Genomic DNA, 11,551 nt, shown 5'->3' on the forward strand with positions numbered 1-11,551 from the left:
CCATTCGTGATACGATTTGATAGAGGAAACGACCAAATCGCAGCACAGGCCTTGGGATTTTTCATTCAGTGTTTTGTGTGTGTGTGTGAATTATTTTTTGTAAAAAACAAAAAAATAGTCATACAGTACTGAATGGGGGTTAAAAAAGTATACTACCAATGCTTGAATACCATTTTTTGTCTTCTTTTTATTTTTTTATCTTTTTTTTATTTTTTTCTTACAAATCTTTCTAATTAATCCAATGGAAGTATAAATAATATTCCCGGCATTAAGCCAGATGGAAGGCTGCAACTGAAATTGAGACCTCTAACCTCATATGTGGACACATCAACATCTTGCAGCAGAATGAGTTCTACAGCAGTACTCTTCTTCGAGGTACAATAGACTCAAATGAAAGCGGAACTCAAATGAATCTCCTTGATTCAGTTCTTACATTGTGGTAAATTGTGTGAGTTAATTGCTTTGTTGCACCAACATCTTATGCATAAGTCATTGAATAGTAAAAACCGTCTTTGGCCAATTCTTCTTTGTTTTTCTGCGTTTGTCTTTTCAAAAGAACCCAAATGATCCGCTTCTCTGACCAGATCCAACGGCTTTCTACATAACCTTAACCACTCCATGTAGAAACAACCGGTTTGTAAAGTGCATTTTGGACTTATGGTACGGACAATTTACGATGCAATTAGAACTCGGCTTCGGTGTATTCACCGGTATCATCCGAACATCGTTATGAAATCGATGCAGAAATTCCGCTTTCTCCGTCCCTTGGTGTATATTTTAGCGAACTGTGCACAGAACGCCTTCATAACATTGTCGCTGAATACAGCATCACCATAATCCCAATCTATTTTGTGAAAGTCCCTCTCTAACCAAGGGCCATCCGTCGGTATTTGGATTTCAACTCGGACCTTGGGTACAGTGAACGAAAATGAAGAATTGTATAAAAGAACTTGCTGTTGCCAGCAAATTCACCACGGTTGCCAAGGAAGTCGGGAAGTCGTGATATTCGATAATTCCTTTCATGACAAATGCTAAACTGCGAATGAGGTCAAACACGTTCTCCATATACCTTTATTATATCACAAAAGCGGTGGAGGTACGGAGGATTTTAACAGTAGCGTTGGTGAAGGTTTTTACCCCCTCCTCCATTGCTTCATCATAATCATCTAAAGTACTTAACCTTTTCTTAGGAAATGAGGAAGAGGAATTGTTTAAGTTACCAATTTTGTTTTCAAGGTTGTTGTTGTTGCTACTAATGAGAAATTGGTAAAGTTGTTACTGATTGGTAACGGTGTTGTTCTCACCACAGTGGTTACTGTTAAATTATTAACGATAGGTTCTTCTTCTTGAGTGTTGTAAAAAAAATCTTGTTACTACCTTTGAAGAATTGCACAAAATTATCGAAGGAATGTTGTTGTTACCCGGGAAAAAGCAATTGTACACCTTACAGGATTAAACGTGGAGGTTGGTTTATTGTTGTTGTTGCTACTCGATAATAGTGTTAAAATATTTCCATTTACAATGCCTGCTTTAGATGTGCATACAGTGTGATTATAAATATAGGTGTGATTATAAACATTATCGTTTAAACCACCACCATGATGACCATCTTCGTGAAAATACATTTTTCTTTTTTTGTTCTTCTTGTAGTTCATCAATACAAAACCTTTTTTACTATTCCTGTAAGCGGAGTGTACGTGACAATGGTGTCGGAAATAATGAGACAGAACGCAGCCGTGATGGCCTTTAATTGTCTCTGGTTTCAAAATCAATATGTTCGCCTACAGTTCCCGTTTTCAGCGATTCGTTCTGTTTGGAACAATCGATTACAATCAACGGTACTTCCGTTTGGAAATCGTTCAAACTATAAGCGGGACATTCATATTCTACCCTGTTGTAATAACACGAGCGAAATCTGGCGAACATTTCGTACATCATATTCACGTCACCTTGTAAACTGTTGTACGGGTAGTATTGTGAATTCAAATAGAGACGTATGTTTTTTAAACCGCATATATCGAAACGGTCATGGGTAATGTGTTTTTGTCTTTTCTTCCCGTCTGCAATCCAAATATGATGCATCTCGGTTTCTCCATTTGCGTACACGTTTTTACCGTCCACGAGTGTACGTTTGTAAGTGATAGAGCCAGATACTCGTGGATTTGCCATTTACGAAAACCTACTGTCAACGTTCTATCTCGTTCTACTATTTTAATAGTAGCAAGCGCATAATGTCGGTGACATGAACATAAGGAATTTTCCATGCGACTCAATATGTTCAACTTAGAATCGGGATCATCTTTTACAGGTACAAGCGCATTTACGTCGAAGAACGGAACAAAATCAATTCTTGTTTCACGTTCAATATGATGTGCTTATAGTCTTCGGCGAATCCCATCAGCATACTTAGCGGTAAGTAGAAGCAAAACTTTCCAGTATTTGCATTCAAAGGTAACTTATCTGTCGATTTAAACTTCCAACCGGCGTTCTCCAAAATGTTTTCGTCACTTTTACGCAGAGAAAGAATATTCTTTATTGTTGTGTTAATTCCCAATTTTTTTATCCGACACACTTCCTTTCCGTTTATTTCGTATCGTATTTTCTCAAAGGGAAACCGAACAGCGTTATTCAACAGATGTGTATCGATCGCTTTCGTAGTACCATCCTTTTTCGTTAAAGTTCCTTCGATAACCAGAAGACTTTTATGCGGTAACGTGTACAGATGTTGTTGATGAATCGGTATCCGAATTTCATCGTTATTGTTATGTTTATGAAGCGTACGGCAGATGAGTGTGATATTCAAACTGAGTGATTGTGTTAAAGCAAATACTTTCACCAACGTCCAGTATATGCTTCATTACGGTTTACTGTAAAACCGAATTTTCGAAGAAAAAGCACGTTCTTTGATGTTAACACTTTGGCGTTTGATCGTCGACTGACCATCGGTGGTGCTGAAGCACTAAATGTTCTGGTACAATTATATATTATCCCCATATCAGGTCAATTTACGACGTGTTAAATTTAACCTCGCACTTATAGTCTCTCCGCGAAAATTTATCAATTTTCCGTTCTGATTGGTTAACTTTAATGTGATTTCATTTATACTCTTTGCGTTAACCGGCAAGCAAATGATATTTTTTGGCGATTCGATTATTTTGAAACCGGGCGGAACGCTAAGAGAAAACTCATGGAATACGTGACCTTCAATTCCAATTGTATAGGAGCCTCGTGTAAGATTGCATTCGACACGTACGGTGTTTACGTTGTTAATAGCGACCGGTCTCGAGGACCTGTGCCATATGTCGGACGTTAGACAGGTATTTTCAAAGCCTAACATTGTGCTAAGCTGTCTTTTGGCGTTAAGTCGAGTGTCGCGGAACATTTAATTTCACATTTTAGTGTGTTGTTATTCGGTCGCGTATTCAACGTTATTCCATGTTTTTCTTGTAACTGTTCGCTTAGATTTTTAGCAATGTCGTCCACTTCATACGATCCGGTCGGTAGTGTGATCTTTTCCAACCCAGTTTTGTTTTTTTCTCCAGCGACACGGTAAACGAGTTGTTGACACCTTTGATATTTGGTATCGAGTTGTATGTAGTTAGGTTTATTAATGCCAATTCCCATTCACCGTTGGAAACATCTAGAGCCGGGAAAAATGTTGTGTGTATTAATGAAGTATTTCCACTTATGCAGAACATTATGTATGATGATTACAGGTATACAGAGGAAATAAAACTGATTGCTCACTGACATTTCGATGAAAAACCACTGCTGAGAAACTGAAGACACAAATGTCCACAAATGACCGTGTTTACACGCTGTCTCGTCTGGTAATTGTAATTTATTGTCGAATTTGAAGGAAAATAACGTATCAACTCAATTGGTGGACGCAAATTACCGAAACTGTCGAAATGATTCACTATCCGATTTCGTTTTCGATAATATACCCAATGGGTACCGAGATCGGTACTGCGATCTAGATTCACTATCGCAGACTCGTTAGTTTTCGGTTTAGTGGTAAAGGCGTCCAACATGAAAACTCCACGAAAATGAGCTATTTTTAGTTTTTTGCGTACAATGCCAGTTCGATATTCGACAGCGGTCTAATCGGTATTCCATTTATGATAGTCAATGACGAAGTTGTTGTCGACGACGACGACGAGATTTTTTTTCTCTTACCACCAATCCCCGACCCGATGGTAGGGAACGGTTTAAGGTACAATCCTTTTCCTTTTCTTTTAATCATTTTCACAAGTGACTGTAGAGTAGTACTCTTCTTTTTCTTTCTTTGACGATGTTTTCTCTCATCACATCCACCGCCGAAATATGCTTCGGCTTTCATAATGTTTGTAACCGCTAATGCGGCAGCCTTTTCGGCAATACTCGAATCGCCGGCTTTAACTTGTTCCCAAACGCTGTTGGCTAATTTAAGGTCGGCCGTGGCTCTGTTTGCGCTATCGCTGTACGTAGCGTATGCGATATCGTATACTTTACAAGCGTCGTCCAACTTTTTTATACCCGGATCGCTTCTCTTTAGACGCTTTTTTAAATTCGTTCCCTGTCCGCAGTACTGATAGCCGGGAATATGTAATTCGATTGGCAATAAGTCGACACCTTTATTTATCACTTTTCCGGCTACTTTTTTGGCACCTTCGAGTGTTTTTTCCCCTATATAAGATCCTACCACTCCTACAGCTCTAATGGTGAGAATTGTTAACAGTCCATCGCCTCGTTTACGACTGGCGATCCGTTTAGACTTTCTCACCCTATTCTTTCCACCGCCGCGTTCAAGTTTCTTCTTCGACCTCCTCACCTTGACCATGATGAAGTGAGACTGAACGATTTACCACCATTCAACTTCGTACTTTGTTATTCGCGATCTGCGGTGGTGGATCTTCTTCATTCTTAGGTGAATCAGCTTTGTGATAAACCAAATTGTTTACAAAACTCATCCACAGAACAGACATAAGCTTCTAGGCAGATTTTACTTTCTAAAATAGCAACCTATTTTTCAAAAATCCTTTTTATCTACTTTGATAATTTTCATAAACAAACAAAAATTCTTGAAAAATTGGTTTCAAGAAGTAAATATGTACAAATTTCTATTCACAATAGAATTATATTTTGTAGTAGGAACATAACTGAAGACTTATCCTTTTTCTTTTTTTCTTCGCTTATTTTTTTGCAGAAAAAACAAAACAAAAGCCTTTGCTGTACCATAGGTATGCATATGTAGTTCATTCAACCATTCGCACTCAAGTGAATGTACACAGACATTATCTATCTGGATATTTACCTGAACCTCTTCTCTTAGGTTCCTTAGGTTCTCTTAGGTACCTGAACCTAAGAGGTAAGTCCTTTTTTCCTCTGTACAAATAGTCAAAATAATTCTGGACTGCCACAATAATTATTCATATGATATTTACCAATTATTAACTTTGATTAAAAATTGAAATGTACAATCCATCCTCCTAACATAGTTATTAATTTAAACTAGTTGATGCCATCCAGATATTCTGTTAGGTCTGTTACTTCATTATTACTCAACACCTTGCGACTAAAACTTCATTCCTTAAACTTCCGCAACATCTTTCTAGGTGTTATGTTCTCTTCTCCATTCCATTATTAGTGTAGGAGTACATTTGCAATTAGTGACTGAGGTCATCTCTAAGTGGACTACAACACAACCCAAGCTTTCGGAGGTTATGATCTATAAATAATATTCATAATTTATTCCCCCAATCCTGTTTTGCCTATTTAAAATTACCAAATTATGACATCACATAACTAAAATTTTCTTCCCCTTGAATTTATTATCATATCGTTAGAATACTTCTTTGAATTAAAGCTACATTCATAAATAAATCCATTAGGTAAATATTTTCTTTACATATATCTTTAAAACAACTAAAACTTCTTTGGTAAATTGGACCAATAGAATTTAATGAGGAACAAAAATTATTTAATTAACAGATCTTATCAAAATTTAACCATTAGGGTTAAATTTACAGTGATAATTATTTAATTGAGACTCACTCAAATTTTCAACTAAAACATATGTTTGTACCTTTCTTTCACTCGCTACACAGTTTCTAATAAGTATTGTTGCTTTACGAGGCAAGATCTTTGTTAAAGCATTCAGAAAATACATTCATTATTTATGGCATTGTTTGTTCCATCATTGCCATTTGTGTACCCAAATTCACACCACCAATTGTTCTTCAACATGTGAATTTATTCACTCATTTCACCTATGGCTTTGCAACTGTAATAAAAGAAAGTATTATGTATGATCTTGAGAGCAGGGACATCAACCACTGTAAAGAAATTATTTCTTACAAATCTAACTTCTGCAAATTTTAAAACAGTAGCAACATATTAATTGCAGAAAGAGCATTGAGGATTTCTCAGAACATACTGGTGCTTTCTTCAGTGGTGCAATATGAGCATGCCTGAAGTGCCTTGGTTCTTGAGCCTGCTAGTTATTATTAATAAAATTTTAGCAAATATCAGTATCACAATCAATAAGCTCCAGACAATGACAATCTATGTTTGGTCTTTGTATATTTTGAAAAGCCTTAATTGGATAATGTAAAGTTTTTCTCTTGGATTTCTTCATATTTATTACAAGCATACATCAAGTACAAGATGAATATTATAAAGGTTGTTTTGAGCACTGCTTGTATTGGTTTACTGCTTGTAAAGCCAACATTGTATTTCTTAATATAGTTTTTATGGTTGGCAAGTATGATATAATTTTGTAAATTGTTATATTAGATATTGTATGTATAAACTAAATTATCCATTCACAATTTTATGTAGGATCCCTTTTATAAATTTCAATTGATGATTCTCAGATAATTTATATTGCTAAAAAATTGTTTGAAAAATCTTGTGAAAGCTTGTTGCAGGTGTGCTGGCATAGTAGTCTTCTCATCTGCTGACTTATGAATGTAGACTACTCTTACCCATTGGACAAAGAAATGAGTCTTGTCTGAAAAAATAGCTTTTTTCTACATCTAAGTAGTTTATTCTTTATGTTCCTTTGCCCATTGAAGTCTTTTTATCTTTATAATCTGTGACAGTAACTGCTCGTTTTTAGGTTTCTCAGCAATCCTTCCCATTGCCAACAATCTTCTATGAATTCTCATATCAGAAACATTAGTCCCACTGGCTCTCAAGTTCCTATTAAGATCAACAGTCGATAATCGCGGATTAAGTTTGCTTTATCTTATTAGTAATCAATCCTGTGTAGGCGTGGTTTTCTTTTTCCGTCCACATTTTCCTTTTCTCTTTGGAGAGATGGAACCTGTTTTCTTAAACCTTTTCACAATTTCATTTGCAATACCTAACCCCACACTAAACTCACCGACAATCTGTCCGAGTCATTTGTGTATGTTGGAACAGAGCAACAATCTTTGACTGTTTTTGTGGGGTTATATCCACTGTATTAACTAGAAACAAATAACAAACGTATAACAGAAACTCACAAGGTCACCAAAAACTAATTGACAATGAATTATAAAAGCACAAAAACCACTAATTCTGTTTGTATATGAACTGAAATAGTATAACCTGAAACAGTAAGCAGTCTACCACAGGATGAAAATTCCCTACAACAGAACAAAAATTCCCTTTGTTAGGATTAATTTGTTCACTACTGTAGTATTCAAAGTAACTGCCAACAGTATACAATCATACAATCAATATATTTTATATTTAATCAGTAAAATGAGATTAGATGATAATTTTGTTAAATGTATACTACAACACTCATTCAAGAACTATCTTTTACGGGCACTATAGAAAAAAAAAAATATGAATGTAACAAACTTTTTAGATGCCTGTCAGTTTGTAGGAAGGTTTGAGATTGACTGATAAAGTCAATTACAATTTTATTTTATAAGGATAAATTAGAATTAAAGTTTAGATTATATTACCAATCGGAGGAAAAAGTAGAGTAAAATAAATTAACAGATTAATGTTTGTAGTCTGATCCTTTACTCTGAGGAAAAAAGAAAGCAAAATACTTTCATGTACATTCTGCATTAGATTATTGAAAATTACACAAGTATAAAAATAATTAAATATATAACAATGCATACATAATTTGTGATGTATATTACACTTAAACTCTATACGTGTAACTGTGTTGATTAACAACCAGTTTTATCATGTCCGTAACCAAGAGGAAGAAAATTTAAAGAAACATTTATTATTAACTGCTGTTAGAGTTTTGATTTCTTCTATTATCATTCAAGAAAACTTTGGGTACCCAACACACTGGTATCAGGAAAAAATTTACCCGTATATTGCTTTAATCTGGGAGAAGATTGTTCCGATTGAACATCTGAGGTAAGAATAACGGTAAAATTTTATTATTTATGTTAAATAACATTTATATTTAATATTTATATTATTGGTATTAAATAATAGATTCTAAAAATAATTTTTTTTTTAATTTTCAAAAAAACATTTACTTTCCTGGCTGTAAAATGTATGCCTGCTATAGCTAGTATGGGAAGTATATAAATCGGTGGAAAGTTTTTTCTATTTTTAAGTTTTGTGCATTAAGAAGACAATTAATTTTTTTTTTTTAAAGAATAGAAAATTGAAATTGTAAATAATCTACAAAAAATATTTTTATAACAATTCTCCCAAGTCTAAAAAATCTATTTTTGTCAGACAGATGTTTGTATGTATTTACATAAGTATGAATGCTGGTTTGTATTTGGAATTAAAACTCTGGATCCCATTGACCAATTTTCATGAACCTTTGTAAATATACATATATATACACTACCTTCTGGGGGAAAAATGTATTTAACTTTTGCAAAAAATTGAAAAAAATAACATTTTGGCTGAAATAAAATAAAACAATGGGGCACTAGCAAAAAACTGTTCTTACAAAAGTTGAAGTTTTTTTAATCAAGATCACAAATTACAAAAAAACATTATTTAATATTCACCCAAAAATGTTATGCAATTCATGGCCGGCTTCTTTCTCTAAGAGTTTTCTTTGACAAAAATCATGATCTGTCTGTGATTCATCACAAATAGGTAACTGTCTAATACCATTGTTTGCTTTCCACCTCTAATCAAAGGAACGCGCACTAAAATTATTTTAATTTAAAAAACAAAGTTAATAACTTGGCTTTATCATAGGAAATTAGTTCTTAGGGAATTTATTTTTCTCCTTGCTGGACAAACCAGAGAAATGTCCCATATACAGCACATTTCTTTATTCTCTGTTTCAAATTGAACTGATTAGAAGGGTTATTGAATAAAACTGAGTACATTTTTGAAGATAACACAAAAGCAAGAAACTCATCTCAAGAAAAATAAGTAAAGGATTGCAGAGAAATCGCATAAAAAAACTTAGCATGAGCTCTTGACTGATACAAGATTAATTTTTTTCAGCCAATGCTTTCTTGTTAATTTTATTAAACTTTTGTAAAAAATACCTTGAATACTAGAATATCATCAGCTTATACATCATTTCTACATTAAGAAATGTTGATAAAAAAAAAAGTGAAAAAATCTTCAAATTTATTCTAGTAATGCAATTTATTTAAAAAAATTTCAATTCACTTAGAGGCAAAAAACTTCAGTAGGAAGAGGTTCCCTCTGCATAATAAGAAAGTGGATTAGTAAAATTAGTCTTTGCTGTAGAGTAAGGCTTAATACTCCCCAAAAATATACATGCAGGTTGAATTATGAAGTAATTACACACAAAGTATTAAATGTAATAATAATATTATAAAATTGTATATGTAGACTGTCTGAGATTGTGTATTCTAACAGCATACTTATTATGTTTGGTTAACCATAATTTAATTTTGTAATTATGCATTAGTATAACATTTTCAGCAAAACCTATGATGCAGTAACAGCTACTTTATTGACGTTAAAAAAAGGAAGATTACATATATTTTTAATTGCTGGCCTCCATGGTATGAGTGGTAGCATCTCGGACTTACATCTGGAGAACCTGGCTTCAAATCCCAGCCAAGCATGTCATTTTTTATATGCTACAAGAATTACAATTCGTATTCCTACGCACAAGCTTCAAGTTTCTGTAGTGAATTTCATCAATGAAAAAAATAATTATTAATAAATCAATATTTAAATTTAAAAAAAAGGGATGAAGTCTGATTCGAACCGATGTGGGTCTTCCCCACATAAGATGCAAATATTTCATTAATTAAAATTTCTTTTGGCTATAACTCTGGAACCATTGAAAATAAGTACCACTTATGATATATCGTTGAATAGCTCTCAATGAGGTCTTACTACTGCAGTTAAGAAAAAACCCAATTTTTTTTTGTTTTTTGGTGCAGTCGATTGCAATCAAAAGGGGAGATGCCCAACTAGATATCACAACACTCCTAAATTCAAAATTTCAACAAACTACGGCTAATCGTTTTTGAGTTATGCGAAATACATACAGACGTCTTGCCGAAACTAGTCAAAATATATGTTTCCGTCGAAATCTGAAAACCGAAATTTTTCGCTATCACAATACTTCTACAAGGAAGTAAAAATTACATTATGTATTAGATACTTAATAAAATTTTTGTTTGTCTTCATCACTGCATAACATTAAATTTTTATTGTGTAATTACGTATAAATTGATATTATTTTAAATACTCAAACTATTTTCGCACGATTTCAAGAAAATTAGGTGAAAAACGTACGGTAAAAGAAATCATACAATGCCGCATTCCATAACTGAAGTTCAGTACTAATTTCTTTACATTGTTTCACTTCATTCTTTTATTATTTTTATCAAGATACAAATTTTCTGCCTTTGTTTCATGCAGGAAGTATCTTTTCTATGACCACCCATGTTTTATACAAAAAAAAAAAATAAAAATAAAATAAACTTAAAAGTTTAATAAAACCCACACTTTGGCTATTCATTTAGGGACATTAAAATTATTTTCAGAATAATATGACTAAAATTTTGGTAAAGATTTTCAAACCTAAAAAGATATCAGTTTTGAATTATTGTAAAACCTTTTGACTTTATATGTGAAATGTACCGTCATTAAATGGGAAAAATTTTAACTTTTAAGGAATATGACAGAAAAGCCGTGCTTAGTTGCATAGCTCTGACACACTGTTACTAATTTTCAATTATACACTATTTCTCAAAAAATTAAAAATATTGGGCGAAACAAATTGAGATGTTTTTCAATCGGCTAAAAAAAAAATCATTTAAATCTGGTAATGAATGAAAAATAACTTACATTCTCAAATGATAAGTTTAAGATAGATGTTTAAGTGAATCAAGTTCTCTTATCTTTATAAGAGAAACAATCAATATTTTATAAACAGTGAATTCTGCAGCTAAATATAATTTTATAAATATTCTACATGAATTAGAAAGACTGAATTAGCATACATTAAACTTACAATGAATTACGTGATTTTTGTAACCATGACCAGTTGACATTAGGGTATCTTGCATGACCATGAAATAATAATCATATTGATTCAATTTTTTTTTATAGTGTTTAGCTAACAGAAATATAGCGGATAGTTTTA

At 33.2% G+C, this 11,551-nt stretch overlaps 1 protein-coding gene across 1 annotated transcript in view; it reads right to left on the reverse strand.

Annotated features, from left to right (window-relative positions):
• Positions 1 to 11,551, reverse strand: part of LOC142318327 (chymotrypsin-2-like) — a 60,529-nt gene extending 48,978 nt beyond the window's left edge. Inside the window, exon 1 of the mRNA XM_075354905.1 lies at positions 11,420 to 11,551. Coding sequence (XP_075211020.1) covers positions 11,420 to 11,480 — 61 coding nt within the window. The 5' untranslated portion in view covers positions 11,481 to 11,551. The remainder of the gene's footprint in view (positions 1 to 11,419) is intronic.

The sequence above is a fragment of the Lycorma delicatula genome, chromosome 1 (assembly GCF_047948215.1).
Source record: "Lycorma delicatula isolate Av1 chromosome 1, ASM4794821v1, whole genome shotgun sequence".
Lineage (NCBI taxonomy): Eukaryota > Metazoa > Arthropoda > Insecta > Hemiptera > Fulgoridae > Lycorma > Lycorma delicatula.